General features: G+C 42.6%; 3 protein-coding genes and 1 long non-coding RNA gene across 7 annotated transcripts in view; 3 read left to right on the forward strand and 1 right to left on the reverse strand.

The window, feature by feature from the left end:
* Positions 1-7: 7 nt before the first annotated feature.
* LOC142965125 (uncharacterized) lies at positions 8-3246 on the reverse strand. The gene is made up of 2 exons (XR_012957639.1): positions 1636-3246; positions 8-422 (listed from the first exon to the last, which is right to left on the reverse strand). It is a non-coding gene; the product is annotated as an uncharacterized LOC142965125 (long non-coding RNA).
* On the forward strand, positions 2683-10107 carry scamp3 (secretory carrier membrane protein 3). Its single transcript, XM_076105883.1, has 9 exons — positions 2683-3156; positions 3480-3560; positions 5808-5921; positions 6252-6372; positions 6494-6622; positions 7499-7658; positions 7776-7877; positions 7973-8090; positions 8766-10107. The coding sequence occupies exons 1-9, from the start codon at positions 3097-3099 to the stop codon at positions 8913-8915; spliced, it is 1035 nt and encodes a 344-aa protein (XP_075961998.1). The 5' UTR covers positions 2683-3096; the 3' UTR covers positions 8916-10107.
* Positions 10108-10255: 148 nt separating this feature from the next.
* rnf115b (ring finger protein 115b) lies at positions 10256-16182 on the forward strand. The gene is made up of 9 exons (XM_076105884.1): positions 10256-10333; positions 12081-12139; positions 12327-12384; positions 12471-12682; positions 13488-13556; positions 13666-13744; positions 14000-14093; positions 14981-15096; positions 15495-16182. The coding sequence occupies exons 1-9, from the start codon at positions 10256-10258 to the stop codon at positions 15615-15617; spliced, it is 888 nt and encodes a 295-aa protein (XP_075961999.1). The 3' UTR covers positions 15618-16182.
* Positions 16183-17369: 1187 nt separating this feature from the next.
* The window catches only part of ash1l (ash1 (absent, small, or homeotic)-like (Drosophila)), a 31393-nt gene continuing 26471 nt past the window's right edge, over positions 17370-22291 (forward strand). For 3 of the 4 annotated variants that reach the window (XM_076106158.1, XM_076106161.1, XM_076106160.1), the window contains exons 1-3: positions 17370-17528; positions 18515-18612; positions 21314-22123. In XM_076106158.1, coding sequence (XP_075962273.1) covers positions 21509-22123 — 615 coding nt within the window. In that variant the 5' untranslated portion in view covers positions 17370-17528; positions 18515-18612; positions 21314-21508. Of the gene's footprint in view, positions 17624-18514; positions 18613-21313; positions 22124-22291 lie in introns of all 4 variants that reach the window. The other variant, XM_076106159.1, reaches the window with a different exon arrangement.

A 22291-nucleotide genomic window follows, 5' to 3' on the forward strand; every position in this document is an offset into this window, starting at 1 on the left:
ACACAACTTCACTCATCATGTGCTTTTATTTCTCCTCGGCAGAAAGAAACCCATGTAATTGTGTAAGCACTCAACAAAACCACAGAGCCTTAACTGCACTCTGGAAGGGATGGAAAGTTCCCTGCTATTTGCTCCAAAAGAAAATTGGCATTGAGCGCACACACACACACACACACACACACACCAAATAAACGAGACGGCTGATTCTGTCTAAATGACCCCTTTGACTGATGGTTGAAATGGCCTCATAGGAGCAGTCTAAACCACCCAGTCCCTCCTTGTTAGCCGGGTCACTTTCCACACACAACTCTTATTAGGCCAGTTCATTCCTCAGGCAGTGATGTCATGGAGCCCTGCATTGCTGGAATGCTGTGGTTTTAGGACAGGGAGGCACCCGAGTCCAGCCTTTGAATCGGAGCCATCTGGACCAATCACAATGCGGCAATTAGAGGAAACGATGAGTCACAGGAATCAGCTGACAAACACAGACGACGAACGATGGAAGCAGGTTCAGACAGATGACACAAGCACGGATACATAATCACTCAGTTCAGCTAAAAAAGCTTTCATCACTGATTTTTGGTGTAAAAATGGACGCTCATTTTTTGCTGTCCATGCCACATCCATTTCCACCTCAGCAATATGAGCTCTGTTTCTTCCTGGTTCTCCGCAAAAACATCAGTTAGTCTCAATGGTTGCATTGATCTATGAAGTCCACTTTCAGTGGCAGTAATATTAAACAGAGTCCAAATCAGAAGTTTGGCCTCCAGTTACCAATCTGACCTGTTCTATGGTCATTATAGGGCTGTAAGGATTCTTTTCATCAATCAGTCATATTTTCTCGATTCATCTTTTTTATTGCTTAAATTTAATAAGATAACAGCCATAGAAACATGTAGCTCTGGGTTTTAATATTTCACTTTCTGTAAACATCGTACAGTATAGAGCAAGAGGATTTTTCTGACCATAGAGCAAATGGGAAATTAAAGAATACTGGATGCTAAGCCTTTATCTCGTCACCCTTTAAGGCAGTCCTGACTCCATGATGATATCCATCACGCCAAAACCTATTCACATATATATATATTTATTGTTAGTTAGTGTGCGCCTGCATAAATAGACAGTGAAGATATGTTCATAAATAACAGGAGGATCCAGAAACAGGGCATGTACAGTATGAACAGCAGTGTGTGAGTACTGTATGCGAGCGTGACCTACGTGTATGTAATGAAATCATATGACTGCCCTCACCCACGTGACCCCATGTGACTTGTAGGAGAAGAGAATGAAAAGAGACTATAGGCTGTATTGTTCGAGGGCATGAGGCCATGAAGTGTGTATACTAAAGGTGTAAGTCTAACATGTGATTGCAAGGGTATATGAGAAGTACAAAGACAAACCTATGAAAAGGCCCTTTGAGCATGCATTCATACAAGCCGGTACAAAAAAAAGAGACAAAAAACTCACATTTAACAAATTCCAGGAAATTAACATTATTCGAAGCAAAAAAAAAAGATTTAAGATGAATTTTGAATGTGTCCAATGTAAATAAAACAAAAAACATGCCCAAAAAAAAAAATAGGATCAATGTTTCTTTTGCTGCACCTGAACATTTCCCTGAGGTTTAAATCTCACCTTCCTTCTGAGATTCTGAGCCCATAGAAGTGAGGGGATATTCTTCTGTCAAGACACAAGAGTGACATCTACTGGAAGAGGAGGGAAGTATCTTTTTATAACTGCAAAACATGAATATTAACCAACAGTTATAAAACACCAGCAAGAAACCATAGACCGAGATCAAACAGACATTCCAGCCTGTCTTTAGCTTACAGCTAAATGCTGTGGAGTGCAAATTAGGATGATGGAGGGTTTCAGCAGACAGCGCTAGTAATAAAGGGATGGTGTCCACTCAGGTGCTCGGGTGCGTTCAGCCTAACACAACTTTTTGGGTACTTTTATTAAAGGTATAATATTTAAACACGGCATTCAAACTTGACCCATCATTCGCCAACACCACAGCTCCCTGTCTGCTTCTTTTACACCTTCACAAGGACTATTTCTTACCAACCGTAACGGTTTTATCTCACAATGAATGTAGGCCTTCTCTGCAGAACTGTTGTCGGCTAACGTTGGCTAAACAATGTGCAAATGCTAATTTAGTAAATTGACAAACAACGTAACAAGTAGAGATATAAAGGCTATAACGGCCCAGATTTAAAGAGGCATATAAAATATGTATATAAATATTAGCCACACCTCCTGACAATAATATGAGACATCATTGAGAGAGCTCCTGCATATAATTAAATAACAGTTTGATAGTAGGTTAGTTATTGATAACAAAGACGCTCTATTATAATCAAATTCATGTAGAATACTATTGGGCTTGGCACCGATGGGAGTTCAGTGATGTAATGACAATCCATCTTTTATAGGTTCCTATGAAATGTTTCCTTTAAGGTAATTTATTTTGTAGAGATAAAATATAATTGTGTAAACATTTTATTCTATATATTTATTTATATTATTACAGTTTTGGATTTGTGCGTTGTTGTTGTTGTTTTTTTAATCTATTATCATAGATTTTTGTTGTTATTGATGAATTGTTGGCAGCGCACATGCACAGCCAGGTCACGCCACGCCCCCTCGTGTTCTCTCTCTCTGCCGCAGCAGCAGTCACATGACCGAGTCTTTGGCTGGCTACTTCCTGTACCACGGCTATTATTCTCTGCGGGAGGCAAATAACGGATCTGTAGCGCTTATCCCTGCGACTGTTAACCCAGATACCTGACAGTAAGGACTGAACGGGAACAAAAACAAAGAAACGGGGAAGACAACCGTCAACCTGTCCGTGCATCGTGTTCACCTGCTATCTAACGGGAGATGCCCACCGGAGGGGCGGGTAGCTAGTTGACAGGATAACACGACTACCCCGCCCGCCCTTTACATTTAGAAAAATACGCAGCGCTTCATCTGCTGGAACAGAGACAGCTGCTCGTTTTTTTTTGTTCCTCTTCGTGACTCACGTTAGCATTAGCAGCAAGTGGTGGCTAGTTGACGTTAGCTCTCTTTCCCCCAAAACAAACCGCCATCGACATGTCAAAATACACAAGCTTCGCCGAGCCGACGGGGACGGACGACCACAACCCTTTCCAAGTGGGTGAAATGAAATATGAATCTAACATCAGCCTGTGTCCGTGCAGCCCGTCGCGGCGTGTTTGATGGAAGTCATCGATGTAGCCAACATCTGTGTAATAGCGGGCGTGTTGTTGCTCATGTGACGTGTGTGGCTTTTTTCTTTTTTCTGGGCCTTCCTGCCCTCCTTAATCTTTGCCCACTTGTGGCTCTTCTTCACAATGAACACATCAGTAGAAGCCACTCGGGTTTGTTAAACGTGGATTGCCGTGTCAGCAGACAGTGGAATGTATTACTGTGATCATTTTAACAGCGATGTGTTTGCCTTTGTTTTTGTCTGCTAGGACCCTGCAGTGACTCAACACAGCAGCAACACAGGATATGCAACACTGGACCTGTACAACCCTTTTGATAATACTACTGGAGTGAGTACTGCTATAAAATACAATGGGGTATATAGATATATTATAGGGGATATGTATACTTGACATTCAGCATCACACACATTCCCATATAATTCGTTTAATCCAGTCATGTTTGTCTGAAATGCCTCATTTAAGATTTGTTACAAACGTATAAGTATAAAATTAGTTTAATGTTTTTCTACTCATCACATGTTTATTATATTTACAGTTTCTTTCAGCCTGCTCCCTGAAATGGCTGCAATCTGAGGGAGGTTATCTGTTGTATAAACTAATGAATAAACTCATCCCTTAAAAGAGAATTAGAGCATTTGAAACAAATTGTGATGAATAAGTCAAAGACTGGTCTGTTTAAATGTTTTCCAGATAAATTAACTGACTGCATTTTTGACTGCTAGCCTGCTGATCAGACTGAACTGCCATTTAGTTTCACTTCTTTCATTCATTTTATCTGAATTAATGATCAAATCACACATGATGGTGTCAGTTCAGTGATCTGGAGCCAGGCTAGAGAAAGAGTGGGTAATAAAACTGCGCCCTCCTTAATATGTCAGCGGAAATTGTGCTTTAGTGGTGCAAGAGATCAACAGACATAAAATGTGTGTTTGCTGGACACACAGTCAGTCGTTTAGTTATCCAGCCTTACTGAGGACTGGACACAAACGTACTTCATTATTACTACATTAAGACCAAAATATACACATTGCCTTGTGACGTACATCTCACACCTCAGTTGCATGTTTAGTGTTTTTGTTGCGTGGAAACGGCTTGGGTCCTTGGTACTTCCTGTCAGCTTTTGCTGTTGGCAAATACGGCATCAACAGGAACTAAACTTGGACATGGAAACTGAAGGAGTCTAGTTCTAGTTGCAGATCCCTTTAATCTCAGACCGAGTGCATGACCACAAGCCTCATGCCGTAGCTTCTAGAACACACGTGTCAAACTCAAGGCCCGCCACGTCATTTTATGTGGCCCGCGAATCCACCAGCAAAAAAAAAATAATTAAGTTAGACTTGAAAATAAAAATATCCCCATGGTCGAAATTATGAGATAGAAAATTGAAATTATGAGATAGCATGTTGTCTGTGACATTACAACAGGTGGACAGGAGAGGGAACAGCCAGTAAAGCGGTTTTCCAACAAGTGATTGAGTTGAAAAAGATCGACAAATAATCCCAAAATGTCCACGAAGAGAAAAATTGATGCAGAGGGAAGAAGATGTAATTTAAGATGGGAAAGCGAATACATGTCTGTGCTTCAGGGAGAAAAACGGGTCTGTCTTCTGTGTTATGATGCGTGTCGGTGATGAAGGATACAATTTACGTCGGCATTTTGACACCAAACACGGAGCTAAATTTAGCCTCCAAGGAAAACATAAAATTGTCCAAGAATTAAAAGGCAGACTGCGATCACAGCAGAATATATTTACAGAAGCTACAGCCCAGTGCTGCTAAAGGTATGTGAGCAGGTGAGCTCCGACCAGATACAGACTTTTACAAAAGCAATCTAACAACACAGCTAGCTAAGAGACGAGATACATCATCTATCAATGTTTGTAAGAGGCTCAAGGCAGACCTGACTGTCAGTGAGGAGCTCTCGGATGTAGCTGCCATGCGCGGGACGACGGCAGGGAGGGACATTAGTGATGCAGAGAGGTGACAAAAATAGCTTTGAACAAAGTTAATGTAATAACTTGTGTTTGATGATATTTGTCTTTGTTATTTTCTTTAATAGTTTGATCTTTGATAGAGTAATGTGGGTTTCTTAACCCTAAATTAAAATGATTTATGTTAGAAATGTGCTTAAATATCATTTTACATTTATATAACTGCATGTACAATATTTTTACACTTGAATAAACAATAATCAAAAGCAGAGACAGTTATTTAACAATATGTTAGGAGTATTTACAGTTATACAGTCTTACAGTTACAACTGGCCCTTTGAGGGAAACCATGATGCTGATGTGGCCCAGAGTGAAAATGAGTTTGACACCCCTGTTCTAGAGTGAACGAAGCTCACACGCATATCTGTAAATGTTATGTCATTACATAAAATTCTCCTTTTGGCATTATCCTTTTCATGCCACATTATTGTAGCTTCAGTATAATGTTTTTTTATGTGAATGTATGTAAAACAATAAGTTAGTTTCAATGTGGAAAATGGTGCACGTACTTTTTTTTCTGGATTTTCTTACAGGATGAGGTCAAACTCATGTATGATGTCTGTTTCCTTTTTTTTTTTCACCAGCCTCCTCCTCCGTATGAAGCCACCTCTCCCTCTGCTCCATCTGTGCCTGCACAGACCCCACCCAGTAGAACAACACCCACTGAGCCTCGCAACTATGGCTCCTATACCTCGCAGGTACACGTGCTGCAATGCGGAGACACTTGTTGCATGCTTCACTTTAGACTAGTGATTACCATCTGATTTATAATATCGGCGCATTCAGCTGCAAAAATGGGATTGTACTCGCACACTGTTGGGTCTTTAAAATTAGAAATGTGCGCTAGATGCCAATATCGATATGTTCAGATATGTACGTTGAAAGCACGTCCTCTGTGGAGCTCTTATGATAACAGGTCTTTTCTATAATCCTTTTCATTATTCATGACACACACACACAACCCTCTCTCTTTTAAACTTGACTTGCATTTCTGATACATCCTTTCACTTCGTGTCTTGCTGTGTTAGACTGCGGTGAATGCTACCACAGCAGAGCTCTTGAGGAAGCAGGAGGAGCTGGAGAAGAAAGCTCAGGAGCTGGAGAGAAGAGAGAGGGAGCTCGAGTTACACAGCCTGGGACCTGGAGCCTGTAAGAGATGGAGGATAGGAGGCGATATAAATATCTGAGATACATGAATGTTTTATAGATTTAATGATTTCGTAAGACATTGCCGCGAGTGACGTTTTCCCCCCACTCTTCTTTTTATCAGCCCGTCAGAATAACTGGCCCCCGTTGCCTTCATTCTGCCCCGTGGGCCCCTGCTTCTACCAGGACATCAATGTGGAGATCACGCAGCACTTCCAGCGCACCGTCACCTTCATGTACTACTTCTGGATGTGTGAGTTCCTGTCTCTCACTACGCGCTGATGTATGAATTCCCATTATTGTTTTGGCAACATCATTACCATTAAGCACCATTTTAAAAAAAATGGAGGGGAGAGCAGGTGGATGCAATCTGCAACCTCACCACCAGATGTCACTAACTCGTGCACTCCTGACTCATGTCTGTGGGATTCCTTCTGTACTGTCTGGAGTAAGAGCTGGAATGTTTGCACAAACACTTTACTGCCAGATTGAGGAACCAACTGAAATCAGGGTCTGCCAAAAGGTGAAGATGGTTCAGAGGTCTTCGCCCGGGGCATCTGCTGCACCCAACAACCATTTCAAATTGTTGGAAGTAACTAAGTTGTTCTTATTAAACGACCCAAAGCTTCAGGCGTCAGCATGCACACTGGGGGGGAAAAACGTTACAGGGGTCTAAAATGTGTCTGTGTCCCAAGCATGTTCACATGGATTAAGTCCGGGTTATGGCATGAAATTAACCTTGATACTGATTATGAAAAATGACAGAGAGGGCGAGAAAGTGAGGCAGAAAGTCACCGCATAAGTGAAGGGAGTGGGCGAGCATAAAAAATGAATTAAAACAGAACAAATCTTGAGGCCTGGGCCGAGGGAAATACCAAAAGAGCCAACTCCAAACCTCGCAGCAGGAAAAGGATAAATAGCGTCATATTGCATCAGCCAAAGTCCTGACAAGTTGGCTCCCACTGTAGAGAGGGGAGGGGAGCGTTGGATGTGTGTTCTAGTCCACCGCTCTGTAATACAGCAACAAAGAGTTGATCCCTCCACTCAGATTGCACCGCTGTTCATTCTTGTCCAACCGCTCCCGTTCATCCTTTTTGTCTCCTTTTTACCCGATCTCGTCAATGTCCAGTCTGCACTTGTGCGCTGCTCCTCAACCTCGTCTCCTCCCTGGCCATGTTCTGCGTGGACACCTCGGGTGGCGTTGGCCTGGGCCTGGCCATCCTGTGGGCCCTCCTCTTCACCCCCTGCTCCTTCCTCTGCTGGTACCGTCCCGTGTACAAAGCCTTCAGGTGTGTTGCGCCATTTGAAACGTGTTGGCCCGTTTGCTCGCTAGCTGCATAAAGCATACGTGGCATTGAGCTGTTGCTTCATTATGCTCACTTACAATATTTTTCTCTCCCTTGTAGGAGTGACAGCTCCTTCAATTTCTTTGTCTTCTTCTTCGTTTTCTTTGCCCAAGTGGTCGTCTCGGTCATCATGACTATTGGTATCCCTGGATGGGGTTTCAGGTATGACGAATAAACAAAACCACCGCTCAAAACAGATGCATGACTCTATCCAGGTTCTTTCCTCCGTTTATGTCTCCCCTGTCGCTTCCCCTCAGCGGGTGGATCGTGAGCCTGGCTGCTCTGAAAACCAGCGTCCCCGTTGGTGCGATCATGATGATGAACGCCGTCCTCTTTACTGCCCAAGCCGCCATGGGGTTCGTCATGCTGAAGAAGGTGAAAACTGAATCATTTTGTTTACGTGCAGGGAAAATGTTTACAGGTAGTGACTCAGATTAGGGTTGAGTTTCTGCCATGGTGTCAGTCACACTTCCCCCTGTATCTAACTCAGGATGTGGCATTTTCATGGAACATGAAATCTGGTTATACACATCCCTACACACATGATCATGAACATATCCAGGTTTCTGATCATCTGACGGCAGATGTGTCGGAAATCCCGAACATCTCATCTCAATCACACACAAAAGGCAGAAAAATAAATATCATTGTTAGTCCATGTAAAGTACTCATTTAAATCCAATTAATAAGGGAAAGGACACGTAGGTCTAAGTCGACTTGAATACGAATGTACACTAATGAATGGTAGACTGTCGGGAGATACTGTGACATGAGTGGGTCACATTTCTGGAAAGAAGTCAAAGGGAAGAAAGCGAAAGCAAAATGGTCATGCTGTGTTCGCACTTTCCACCTGCTCTGTGCAAATACTCGCACCCGCTGTGCCCAGGTGGTCCAACTACCACGAAGCAGTCGGTAGATAACAAACGGTCCGAAGAATAGGCCCCGGTATCGGGTTCTGCGTATCGTATTCACCCTCACAATGTGCATGGTATGAGGATGAATTGCTGCATGTATCGGGTGTCAGCGCGCTCTGCTCTTCCCCTCCTCTAGGTCCACAGCCTGTACAGGCAGACCGATGCCAGCTTTCAGAAGGCCCAGGCCGAGTTCGCCACCGGAGTCATGTCCAATCAGGCCGTACGCCAGGCCGCCACCAGCGCCGCCACCAGCGCCGCCCAGGGGGCCTTCACCGCGCCTCGGTAGAGCGGGACGAGAGGGGATGGGGAGGGTAAGACGTGAAGGAGGGCCCATTCCTCTTGATACAGGATCTGTTTGGTATTTATTTCCCCACAGGTTATTAGAATTTGATTGGGGGGGGGGGGGATTTGTCTGTATAGTAACCCCTTGAGCAACTGAACATCAGGCCATGTGCATGAGACAAAGGTGGGGTTTTGTAATTTCTATCCATGTACAGGACAAGTTAGCTACATTGCCAAACCGGGAGTCAACAAAATCCTAAATATTGATTCAGGAAACAGAAAGATGGTGTGAAAACAATAACATGCTGACGCTGTATGAAATTTAGCGCACTCGTTACCAGTATCAGTGAATGCAGGGAAAATGCTACTTTTGTTTTTTTTTTTTTTCTTTTTTTTTGTTTTTTTTTAATAACAAGACGAGCTGTGTGCCAAGTAGGAAAGTTCTGGTCCGGATAGTTCCCATTTTTAAATGACCTGGATGTGTTTACAAAGAGCCAGTGCTTGAGTTGGAGCTGAACACTGAAAATGTTGCCATTCTAACATTCGATCCATAACTGAGTGGCTCAATGCTAATATTTTTGTTGCTTTACTGCAAACTAACACGTTTTTGTTATTATCATTTCAAATGAGAATGCCTCGATACCTATTTGGCAAAACCTCTCATACTGTAAAGATTATGTGTTTCTGTTACAATATATCTGTCACTGTTCTGTTGGTGCTGCTTGTGGTTCTTATGATTATTACACGTCACTGTCTTGGTTTTAATAAAAAATATATTGTCATGCGTACACAGTTATTATTGCTGTAGCTCATTGTCAAGTTAAGTAACAGGATATGTATTTTGATGTTGTTTTTCATGTTTAAATGAGTCAAACCTCAGCAAGTTCAGTATCCTGTAATGTCGTTAAATTGCATTTTATAACTTGGATTGTGCTGCTCGAAACCAAGTTTGTGTTTAAAAAAAAAAAAAAAAAGAGGATCCTACTTGAACGTTTTTTATTCTCTGGCGACACCCGCCATGCTCCAATGAAACTGCATCCGTGATCCAACTTGTTGCTTTTTGAGCTCTTGGCTTCTTTTAGCAACTTGATCTTTGAAGCGGTGACCGAAGCAAATCTGATCATGAAGATGCAGGTTAATGTATTGTTTTTTTTACCCTGTATAAACTTTATTTATTAAAAATGACATTGTGAGGAGTGATAGTGTTGCCTGCTCTTTAATGGTATTGATGTGCCGCTTTTCTGACATTTGTCACGGGCACCAAACCGTCCGGGACTGCTCTGACCCGTCGGAGACCTTTATGGGCTGCCTCACCGACGTCAGGCACTGGGCGTCACCGTGAAGATGGCGGAGGCTGCGGACACACCACAACACCGGTTTTTCTGTCACTGCTGTAAAAGTGAAACAAACCCCAAACTCCCGGTGAGTCACTTTGGAGCGTGTTTTTATTCAACTCGTACAGCTGGAAATCACCCATGCGGACGTTGAGGGACATCTTAAGATGTTTACAGCTCTTTCTTTTTATAAACTTGTGTGAAGTGATACATTTCACTTTGCTCTCGAATTTAAATTAGTGGGACCACAAAAGCACACGTATGACAGCCTGCCTGTGGTTGTTTCTTTGCGTAAAGCATGCGCCAGGATCTTACAACAGTGAGAGAGAGACAGAGAGACAGAGAGACAGACAATCTGGTGATTCACGTTGCCATATTTAGAAGCACCACTGTTGGCAACAATCTGTGTCCAGCTGTCTTCTGTCAACTGCGCGTGTGAGACGTAGGCTGGTTGGGTGACGCCACATGCGCCAGCAGCGCTTGCAGGGCTTCCTAAAGGTAGATCCTAAAGCCGCAAATGTGCCTTTAACCCCTGCAGCCCGATTTATTATGTCCGCATATTGCATCAGCAAAGCCCAACTGAAAGATGAGTCGTTAACTTGGAGATTCATTTCTCCTGGTTGCTCGATTCGGAGCGCGCTGTGAGAGACGCTGTTGGTGCGCATTTGTTGTGCAGCTGCCACTTTTAACGCACGCATGTTGTCATGATGGAGCACGTGTGTGTCTGTGTTTAAGAGAGAGAGAGAGATTAATCTGCACTAGGCCAACATGTTCACAAGTATGTGGACACCCTAATGCAGATACATTTGTATTCTATTTTTTAAAGCTTATTTATTTGGCATAGGATAAAAGGGATGACATGTAACAGGCCCCCAGCCGGAATCAAACCGGGGAAATTGCAATAACAGAGTGCCTCACCGCTAACCCACATGTCTCATGTTTGTACTTTTGTGTAGCTCCATCCTGGTGGTTAAGATACCATATCAATTCAATGTAGCTGGTTTGATTCTGACTTGCAACCTTGTTGCAGAAATTGACTGGAGCTCCTACTGTGGGCAACCTCACTAATGCTCTTGTGGTAAAATAAAAGCAAACTTTTGCAGCCACACTCTACACAATTTTACCATAAAATTACAGTAAAATACTGGCAGCAGAGACGCCAGTAATTTACTGTTATTTTTTACGGTGCAGCTACTGTAATTTATTTTAACAGTATCTTGTCGTATATTGGATAACAGTATTTGATAGTAGAATAACTGTGCTTTAAGGTAATTCTACAGTATATACAAGCATGTTACCGTTTATTTACAAAGGGTAATAAAATCTGCTACTTTTGCATTTAATTCCCCACAACAATAACAAAAAAGTAGAAAACACAAGAATTCATATACAGTACAATATTGCTGTATATGATTAATTGATATGATTAATTGTCCTCAATCATTCATACCGCTGACTTTGTAAGACAGATAATATTATAGTGACTCACTGAACTCACTGAATATTATAGTGACTCACTGAACAGAAAATACTGTATGCTGATAAAATACAGTTATCTGCAGCTATGGTTAACTAACTGTTAATATACATGGTAAGGATGAATATTACCTGTATGTTACAGTCATTGTGAAATACTGTAAGATACTGTTGTAAATCCACCGTAGATTTACAGCAATTCATTACAGTGCAGGTCCAAAATCTCATCAAAAGCTTTACTAGAAGAATGTAGGCGGTTATAGCATCAGATTAATCATCATCGTTTTGGATTGAACTCAGAAGTTGGAGTTCCCGCATTCTTTTGGTCTTGTAGTGCATGTTTTTTTTCTTTTCTCTAGGATTTCGTCTGCCCCAGATGTGACTCTGACTTCATTGAGGAGGTGACAGAAGACTCCAGGTACAGCTCCGTTTTGGTGTTTATATTTACTGTGCTTTATATCATACGGTTTATAAAATGTTTTAAAGCATGCTCCTAAGCATTAAAATGCATGATGGTCACTGTAGCGGCAGTGTCAGGCTCTTAAGAGTTATGGTTTTAATTTTACACCACTGATATTAAAACCGATTTATATTTTGCTGCCTAGTCTTCTGCAGAACAGCACATCGGTGGCCAGTGAAGATTCCAACTCGTTGTTCTCAGAGGTGCGTCCCTACATATGGCATTTTAAAACGTACACTCCTCTTTTTCTGAAGCTCTGTTTGACATATTACTTGGTCTCTCTTCCAAGTTATGGCAGTTGCTGTTCATGGAGGGCTCTGCTCTGCTGTCACATCCGCCGTCTTCAGAGTCCGACCCAGATGACAGCGAGCAGGTATCTGCAGGTCAGAGCCGGCCTTCCCCAGTGTCGCCGGGCGCCGCTGAGGCCGGGGAACCAGACTCTCCTCCCCAGCCTGAGCAAGAGAGGTTGCCCAGGCCTGAGCAAAGGCCTGCAGTGGAAGGGTGTGTGGACATGGTACACAGAACCATCACCAGTGTGTACTCTGACTCTGACTGTGCAAAAAATACTTCTTTCTATTTATGTCATGTCATTTGCAGTACAAGGAAATAAAGGCATAAATGAAGAACCACCAACATATACAGCTTAAACACATACAACAGCTGTGTTTTTGCACAGATATTCTTTTATATTTTTGTTGTGAACAGAAACAACTTTCATAGTACATGTTTATAAGTTTCAACAAGTTTACACATTCTTTTTTATAATGTAAGCACTTCCTTATGTGATTGATTTGCTTCAAAGGGTGATTGTAGTCGGTAAAGCTTCAGTAAGCTTCCATACCTACGGCTGGATCTCTGTAAAATCATTACTCTGCATTTGGTGCAGTCATGCAGTATCAGTATCAGACTAATATATATATATATATAATATATATATATATAATATATATATAATATATATATATATATATATATATATATATATATAAATATATATATAAATATATATATAATATATATATATATATAATATATATATAATATATATATATATATTATATATATATATTATATATATATATTATATATATATATTATATATATATATATATATATATATATATATATTATATATATATATAAATATATTATATATTATATATTATATATAAATATATTATATACCAACTCCAAATAAAATCATGAAGGCCTGGCATGAATTTAAACTGCTGTAAATACAGTAAAGTGTGTGTTTTCAAAGCACAATAAGGCAGACATCTTTGCTGTCTGTTTTCGCCCCTTCAAGGATTGTGCAGCAGTTCTTGGCCGGCCTGTTTGCCAACAACGGAAACCCCGGTGCTGCACCAGCTGCACTGTAAGCGCTTTTTAATTTTCGATTCACATCATTTACTTTTGATTTTATCTAGCGTTGTGTGATGACAACACCCCCTCCCTCTCCTTTGCTCTCTTTCTGTTTGTCTCAGAACCAGCATGCTACAGTTGCACTCAAACCCCGGGGATTATGCGTGGGGTCAGGGAGGTCTGGACTCTGTCATCACGGAGGTCAGTGGCATCAGAGGTGGTGATTTCTAAGCTTTGTGTTTAGTTTTAGTGTGGTTTCCTCCTCCTCCTCCTTCTTCTTTTACTTCCATCTCGATCAACCTTTTATAATGAAACACAAAACCCCCAAAGTCTGTTATTATTAAATTACAAACTGTTCATTTCTTATTCTTTTAACCATTCCATTAGAACTCTGTTGCCTTCGTTTCCCCTCTCTGCCGCTCATGTCTCCTATGTATCCTTACTTCCTACACCTAGTTGTTAGGACAGTTGGAGTGCACAGGTCCACCCCCTGCTGAAAAGGAGATGATCTCGTCCCTGCCAACAGTTTGTATCTCTCAAGAACAGACAGGTAGCAACTCAGCATGGCATACTGCACACATCTCTTTCCCTCCTCTTATTTTCCTTCTCTTTCCTCCTTCCTTCCATCTTTCCGTTTTTCCTCTTATCTCTCTTTTCCTGATAGCTTTCCTTCACTCTTTTTCCCCTTGTATGTGCTTTTCTCGTCCTGTCTCTGCTTCCTGTCTCTAAGCTCTCTTTATCTCCTCCTGCTTCTCCTTCCCTCCTCTTATCTTGTCTTCCCATTCCTCCTATTTTCCTCATCCCAGCTTTCTTTCCCCTTCTCCTATTCTTCTATATATTTTATTTTCCTATCTTTACTTTCCTCTTCACTTTTCCTTTCCTTGCATCCCTTTTTCTTTCCTTTCATCCTCCTATCAATCCTTCCCTCCTCTTATGTTTCCTTTCCTCTTTCTCTCCTAACTTCCTCTTACATTTCTTATCTTCCTCTCACCTTTCCTCTTCCTACTTTGCCTTGCCTCCTCTCAATTTTCCTTGCATCCCTCTTTCTTTCCTTTCCTTCTCCTATCTTTTCTTTGCCTCTTCCTATCTTTTTTGTCCACTATCCATTTTTATTTACCTCTTCACTACTTTCATTCCCTCCTCCTATAATACCTCCATCCTCTCTGTCCTAGTTACGAGTATTAGTAAGTAATTAATACATGTTTTGTACTTCTAAAAAGTAGTGAAAGTGGTATGGAAGCTTCTAACTCTTAATTCACAAATAATTTAACTGGGTTAGCTACATAAAATGACAGAGAAGTATCACTGTGTTACACTGTGAAGGCCTAGAGACCTGTCGAAAACGTTACGATGGGTCTTCTGTGTCTGCTTCTCTCTGTATCCGTTTCTCTTGCACACATTCTCATACTTTCTGTTTTTCTTGTTTGTCTCCCTCAGACTGCAGACTGGAGTGTCCAGTTTGTAGGGAGGAGTATTCATCAGGTGAATCTGTCAGGAAGCTACCCTGCCTCCATTACTTCCACAGTGAATGTATAGTGCCTTGGCTGGAGCTGGTAAGGACGAGGGGTGGATGATGGTTCAGGGTTTGAGGGTCTGTTAGATTTGTCATGAAGGTTTGAAGTGTCACACATCCGGAATTGAGGGTTGTGACGACAACACAGAGACAATGTTTTGTTACCAAATGATTTTATGCCTCTGCGCCTGCGAGAGCTATGGCTGAAGTCTTTGTGTTTTCGGGTTGGCCTCCGGTCCATTCTTGTGAATAATTATTTAGTAAATAATTCATATGCTAATTCTGACAATTTCACACAAATGTCTAATGGGATAAATTGATGAACTGATGACATTTTGGATAGACATTAGCGGAGGCACCCGACTGCAAGGTGCACTTGTAGTCTCAGGTTGTACTGGAGATGCTGTTATACCACTTATGTTTTTCTCCCTCCCCCAGCATGATACCTGCCCAGTGTGCCGAAAAAGCCTCGACGGTGTCGACAACAGCCTCCCGCCCACATCAGAACCCCCAGAAGCTCGCTCCATCAGGACAGAGCAGCAGGAGAGGCAGGCGATCTGAGACACGGGCCAAGCAACTCTACCTCACTGTTTCCAAGAGATGCTTCTCACCACAGACCTTTCCCTCCGCACCCACTGCTTTTAAATAAAATACATTACATACATCACAGTCATAACTTGCAGCTTCTACTCTTACTTTATTCATCCCTGCTGAGGACGTTTATGTTCTCTTTCCCAACATCGTCACCATTTTTAAGCTACACTACACACAAGAGCGCCGTGCAGTTTGCAGACGAGACGTGGAGGTGATGTGTCCTTCTTCTTCCTTTTCTGAATGACTGACTTTGATGTCATGAACTAATCACCGCTGAGCTGCCTTTGTCAAAGTGATGGGAATTCACAGAGTTATGAAGTAACGCTTTCGTATTAAGGCTCTTAGTAAGATGATTTCTTACTGCTGAATATTTTGTTTTTCCACCCAGTCTGATTCAGCGTTTATATTAAAGCCTCCTGTGATCCCCGCCCTCTGCACCTTCTCCTTAAATACTCTTGAACCTCAATGGAAACATTTACTTGAATATGGAGGAATATGTGAAATACAGTACAATATAGCCTAATCCAATGAAATATAAACTAATAAAAATGACAAGTGCACTATTAAGTTGACAGGAATATAAAATATACACCTCTGTTTCAATACAGTAGAGGAATTGTTGGTTATGGGGCAGAATACAGCTGTGTAGAATATAGTGCTGAAACAGAATTAATCATCACCAATTTTGATAATCGATTGAGTCACTTATTAAGCAAAAATGCAAAACAGGTGTTGGTTCCAGCTTCTCAAATGTAAGGATTCCCTGCTTTTCTCTGTCACTGTAAATTGATGATTTTATTTGACTGTTAATCAGACAAAACAAGCAAATTGATGAAATTATATCACTTTGCACCTTGGGTGACTTGTGATTGGCTTTGTCTTATTTCATAGACTTGTCAATTGGTCTGAGAAAGACATGGACAAATGAATCTTATGACAATAAGCAGTTGCAGCCTTAAAGGGATATAATATGTGACTAATACAGCACAACCTACAGTAGAATATATCGTATTCTACATCTAACAAAAGACAAATGCAACAACAAAGAATAGAATATAGCACTGCAACTATTATTTTTTTAAATTATTGAGCAGTTTATTAATCATTCATCAATTAATCATTTAGTTTATAAACTGGCAAAAAAATACTGACGAATGTCCATCAATTTATCCCAATCCCCAAGTTGGCATGTTCAGTGAACATTTTCTTTGTGACCCATAGTCCAAATCATTGTACAGTGATTAAAAAAAACGAGAGACGCAGCAATTCCTCACATTTGAAAAGACTGAAAAGACTTTTAAAATCAATACACGGATCGATTAGCGGACTAATAGCTTCAACAGAAAAGAAGAAATGCCATCCTCATGGAGAAGACTTTATTTATTTATAGGCTGAAGTGCTCCCGGTGCCTCCTCCTGTCTGTGCTGTGTTTATACTGTAACGTTATGTTGACACACGGTGCAGCAGCTGGGACCAGGCACCGCCGGGCTGACAGTTGACTGTTGTTGCATACCAGCAAACACGCCGTTAACCGGCCGAGAACACAGCTGCCCAAGTCACCGACAAATACAGAAAGAATGAAATACAAACATTGTTTTTTTGTCAATGACCGAGGACCGCAGGAACCGACCGACATTTGCTCTCCTCTCCTTTCCTCTCCCCTCCGCCCTCCTCGGTCCGTCCTCCTCCTCTCCCTCCCTCCCTCCTCTCTGGGACTGAGAATGCCCGTGTTGTACTGACACAGTAGCGATACGGGCTGAGTAGACATGGAGGCCCAATTAACGAGAGAGGCCCGTGCTGACACATCCCGGCCTAGCTAACGGCGTGTCGGGAGTGGATTTTGGAGCATCTCGGGAGATATTACGGATACCAGTTGCTGTAAGGAAAAGGGATTTTAACACCAAGGAAGAAGAAATAGAAGGATATCCATTTCGGGTCTCTGTTGATTCAACGCAGCCGCCATTTTGTTGACAGTTAGTGTTTTTTTAATAACCTACACGGCGCTGCGTCTGTTATTTTATAACCACAGGAATTTCATTCGCCACATTTTGTACGCGTGTGTTTCTGTCGACCTAATTGCGCGTTTGTCTCTGAACCCACGTCGGAAGGGTTTTTCTGCTTTAGCTGACATGCTAGTGCATCGCTAGCCGTCGTAGCTGAGATGTAGTAACACGAGTGCATACGAGAATGTGACGGAGATGTAAGATTATGTGCATCACTTGCCCGTTGTTGTGTCACATTCACACGGTTTACAGACGGGGTTTGAGAGCTGAAGGTGTTCGCTACTCATTTGCAGAACTGCACACAGTGTAAGTCAAAGCTGTGCCGCGCGACATTTGCCTAAATCGGGCTGCTGATAGATGGCTAGTTAGCTGCTGCCAGTGCCATTGATACACAGCGTAGCACAGGCTGTCTATTATTGGATGGTAGCTACTAGCTTGTGACAAAATACACATAAACCTTTCACAATGCACGGGTTAGATTACTAGTGACCACGCCATGCCTATTAACCGCTTTGTCTGTTATTACATTTTGGAGATACATTTTTCTGGGGGGATGCTTTACATGGTGACACTCAGCTTACACCATCGCAACTTTGTGTTTTGGAGGTGGAAAGGTTAACAATTCATGTTTGTACGCGGTCAAGAGCTGTGTGCAGTGATTTCTGTGTCTGCGTGCAGGAGTACTACTTTGTTATAACCTATTTGGCTCATCTGAAAATAGCACCAATATTTGTTACGCAATTGTAGCTTAAATATTTGAGACAACATTCTAATTTCAGGATGTCAGGATATCATTAAAGACAACATTGAAGTAGCCCAAGCCTTGACATTTTGCATGTTTTGTTTTTTTTGGCAATTCAGGACTTGAAAGATTAAAATATGTGGCCACCACGTTGATACACACGAAGGGAGGACACAGAGCCAAATAATGTGAACACCGTTTCTGGACAATTACAGAGGTGAGTGAATATATGATTTGATGTATTTGCTGATTTATTGCTGCTGTTGTTAGCAATCAGATTGCTCACTGTTCCTGTTATCGGTCCCTTCAGCCGGTGTCAATCTGATGTTTACGTGTCGGAAGCTAAATTGCTTCTTGACTGCATGCACTGCAGTGTGTCACCTGCACGGCTCCAGAAGCCACAGCAGCGCGTATCTAAGGCCGGATTTCCTCTCGATTGAGTCAGTAATTATGAGTGTGGTTAAACGGATGAATTTACTGAGTGAATGCGAGTAAATAAGAGCTGATGGGTCCTTTAGGGGCAGTGTTGACTGTACAGGAAACCGAGAGCAGATATAACGGTTCTTTGGGTTTGTTCAGCCCTCCGACAACCAGCCACGTTTTTGCATAATATGAAGGAAAGTGTAACTAACTGAAATGTAATACACACATGTTATGCCGTGTGTTTATTTTAAAGCAGTTAAAAACACTAGAGGAACTTCCCCGGGCTGCTACAGACTTGGCATGTTTTCATGATGCTGCTCTGACACCTGTCATTCATTCCGGACCTATTTATTGTAGGTTTAAACATTACATCCGCCTCTTTAGTTTAAGGCCATGGTGGGTTATTGCATCTTCAGTTAGATGATACAAATTAATGGTAGTAGTAAAGGAATGTGGCTGCTTTCCCCCCCTCCCGAAGCATGGCTCTGTAGCTGATACCGATGGAGTAAAAGCCCCTGAAGTGACACGGAGCTCTGAGGGCGGACACCAGCCCTCATGTGGATGATGTTGGGGGTGGGTTGGTTGGATACTATTGCTATGGCCAAAGGGGAAATCGGCAGTTATGAACAACGTGTGCAAAAAGTGAGGAGGGAGGGAGTAAGGGGAGGAAAGAAATTGGAGGGGGCGCGGGAAGTTGTTTACTACGTCTCTGCCTGCTCTGCCATTTCTTAGGTTGGTGGCCTGATATTGATTATCGATTCTACTGTTTTAATTTCTGACATTTGTTTGTGTTTTATATGTCCGTCTTCTTTAACTCCTGGCATGACTGATATCTGTCTTTTAAAACCAGTAGCGCTGTCATTCTCAGTATGACTGTGAAACAACGAAATGACTGCAGAGTAGTGTTAACTGCTTTGTAAATACAAAAGCACCTTGATGCTAAACATGAAAGTGATATGCTTTAGGGTTTCGACTTATCAATCACGAATTAGACAGCGATTTGGCCCGGTGTCGGATCATTTACAGGAGAACAAGTGCCAGTAAATTACCTGGCGTAGCTTGTTGGAGGTGAGGGGGATGTTTTGACTCCCCGGGCGGCTTCTCTCAAGACTTGTAGCCTTTTCAAAGAGTTCGGTACTACTTTTTGGCAAAGCTGCTGTCGAGGCGGAAGCAGCTAGTATCAATGTGAGCGCTTAGTATAAAAGAATGAGGAGAACATTTGTCACTCGGTGAGAGAAGGACACGGGGAATAGAGTTTAGGGCGGTGGGCGGGCTGAAATGTGTTTTTGATTAAAGTAGGAACACAGTGACTTTAGTCTTTGTGCTCTTGTTACTGCTTTCTAAGTTTGCGAAATAGAGTAGGAAGAGGACGGAAAAGCTTCAGGAAGACGGCGAAAGAACACGGAGATTGATCAAGTGTTACAGAAAGGAGGGAGGTGTGATTTGAGTGTGGTATGTGTAGCGAGGAGGAGTCTGCCGTTTTCAGGCGAAATAGAGTGAGTAATTGAAGTAAACACAGAAAAGGAGGGCGTGGGAGAACTATTGGCCAAACTCAAAAAATCAGGCTGCGTGAATCTTGTGGTTCAACAACAAAAAAAAAAAAATCACTACTACTGTTTTGCACAGTCATAATCCAAAACAAACGGTCTAAGACTCTGTGTAGGGCAGATTTCTTTTTTTCTCTTGCCGCGACACTTCAGTGATGACTTTCCTCAGGCTCCATTAAGTGGCTCCTTTAGTGCTTTCCACTAATGTAGGGCGCAGAGAAACCGCCGGCACGTTGACGCTCTATCACTCACTCTCTGTTGCTGCTGGCGAAGGCTGGGAAAGGCGGCCGGATCCTCTGTCTAGTCCCTGAGGGGCCCAATGTGCTGAGGTCACAGTTCTGAATTGCCTCCAAATGACTTCATCCAGAGAAAGCACCTGCTTGGGGGTGAATCCGCATTAAATCACTCAGTGACCATGGGGAGCGGTAGACAACTTCATTGAATTGGGCTGTCCTCTAAGGTGCACAGCTAAGAAACATGCTGCTCTATGCTGCTGCTGTGCTAACGTAGGGTATGAGCACTTTGCCACCACCACAGGCACCAGTTTTCACTGCAACTAATGAGGGAACTTAAGGGATTGCTCATTTGGCATCTTATCCTGATACGCCTTGGAAGGATGTGGCAGCACAGTTTACATTTTTCAGGTAGAAGAGCCGTGCTTGTGTAAATAGGTCACAGATTGTTGTAGACTGAGGACGAACACACCATTAAAAAGTCACCCAGACAGGATGAAGGACAGCCTATAACCAAAAAGATGATACAAATTGTTGCTCTCCGTCATCATTCATTCATTATAAGACATTTTATACAGTTGTAGGGTGATGTTTAAAACTGTCACTGTTTGGTTGATGTTCTGTGTTGCGGTGACTAATGTGGAATTTGTTTTTTCCCCCTCCGTCCTTCCTTTTCCCTTCTCTCTCCCTGCTATACCTGTCTTTACTCCAACAGTTGAAGGAAGGAGAAAGAGGGCTGGACTGCCAAGGAAGGGATAGAAGCCACCACAAAACAAGGAGAGCTTCAACCCTCACCGTTATCCCCCTCCCCCTTTCCCCCCTTAACCCTTATCCCATCCCCCAACAAAAACTCTACCTGGTATCCACAACACCCCTTCCCTAGTAAACCTGCACACCCCGTAAAGTTCTTATGGATCCGAAAAATCAGGTGGGGACTGCAACTCCACCCCCTCCTCTCTCAGGAGTCCCCTCGGGGGAACGAGAGAAGGAGGTAGGGGGTGGAAAGAAAGAAGAAGAAGAAGAGGAGGAGAAGAAGCGAGACAGAGAGAAGGAAGGAGCTGCCACTGTCTCTGCTGGTGCAGGAGGGGCAGGAGCAAGTGGGCCAGGAGGTGCCGGCGGTGACCAGTCCCATTTCTCCATCAAAGAGAGCAGCCTCTCCGAGGGCAATGTCAAACTTAAGATTGGCCTTCAAGCGAAACGCATGAAGAAGCCCCCTAAGATCTTGGAGAATTACGTGTGCCGACCAGCCTTCAGGGCCACTGTGAGGCATACGGGACGCGGAGGAGGCGGTGCTCGTGGAAACCGTGCCGCGGCTACAGGTGATGGGGCAGGCATTCAGAGCCAGAGTCCTTTACAAGGCAGGGAAAAAGATAAGAAAGAGAAATCCAGTGTCAACAGGCCGGCCTCATCGTCTTCATCAACCCCCTCTGCTAAAGCTCCTACGCCACCTCCTCCTGCTCCTCCTCTCTCCAGCACTACCACCCTGTCACCCGCCCAAGTGAACGGGAGCACTCCGGCAAAAAGGGTAAGAACAGTCACTTTATGTATTTTGATTCAGCAATGGATTCACTCTCTGCCAAAAGTAAATATTCAGTATTGACAGCTAGCATGTTCACTGTATTATATTTGTTTTATGTACATACTTGTGGACGTTTACCTAACTTCCTTAAAATGTTATCAGTCAGTCGTCAGT

The sequence above is a fragment of the Anarhichas minor genome, unplaced genomic scaffold (assembly GCF_050575085.1).
Source record: "Anarhichas minor isolate MPS153535 unplaced genomic scaffold, ASM5057508v1 ptg000033l, whole genome shotgun sequence".
NCBI lineage: Eukaryota > Metazoa > Chordata > Actinopteri > Perciformes > Anarhichadidae > Anarhichas > Anarhichas minor.

Coding starts and splice junctions, on each gene's coding strand:
- scamp3 (XM_076105883.1), top strand. CDS start 3,097: ATGTCAAAATACACAAGCTTCGCCGAGCCGACGGGGACGGACGACCAC. Junction 6,373..6,493: donor CAGCCTGGGACCTGGAGCCT/GTAAGAGATGGA, acceptor TCTTTTTATCAG/CCCGTCAGAATAACTGGCCC. Junction 7,659..7,775: donor CCCGTGTACAAAGCCTTCAG/GTGTGTTGCGCC, acceptor TCTCCCTTGTAG/GAGTGACAGCTCCTTCAATT.
- rnf115b (XM_076105884.1), top strand. CDS start 10,256: ATGGCGGAGGCTGCGGACACACCACAACACCGGTTTTTCTGTCACTGC. Junction 12,140..12,326: donor GAGGTGACAGAAGACTCCAG/GTACAGCTCCGT, acceptor TTTGCTGCCTAG/TCTTCTGCAGAACAGCACAT. Junction 12,683..13,487: donor CAAAGGCCTGCAGTGGAAGG/GTGTGTGGACAT, acceptor CGCCCCTTCAAG/GATTGTGCAGCAGTTCTTGG.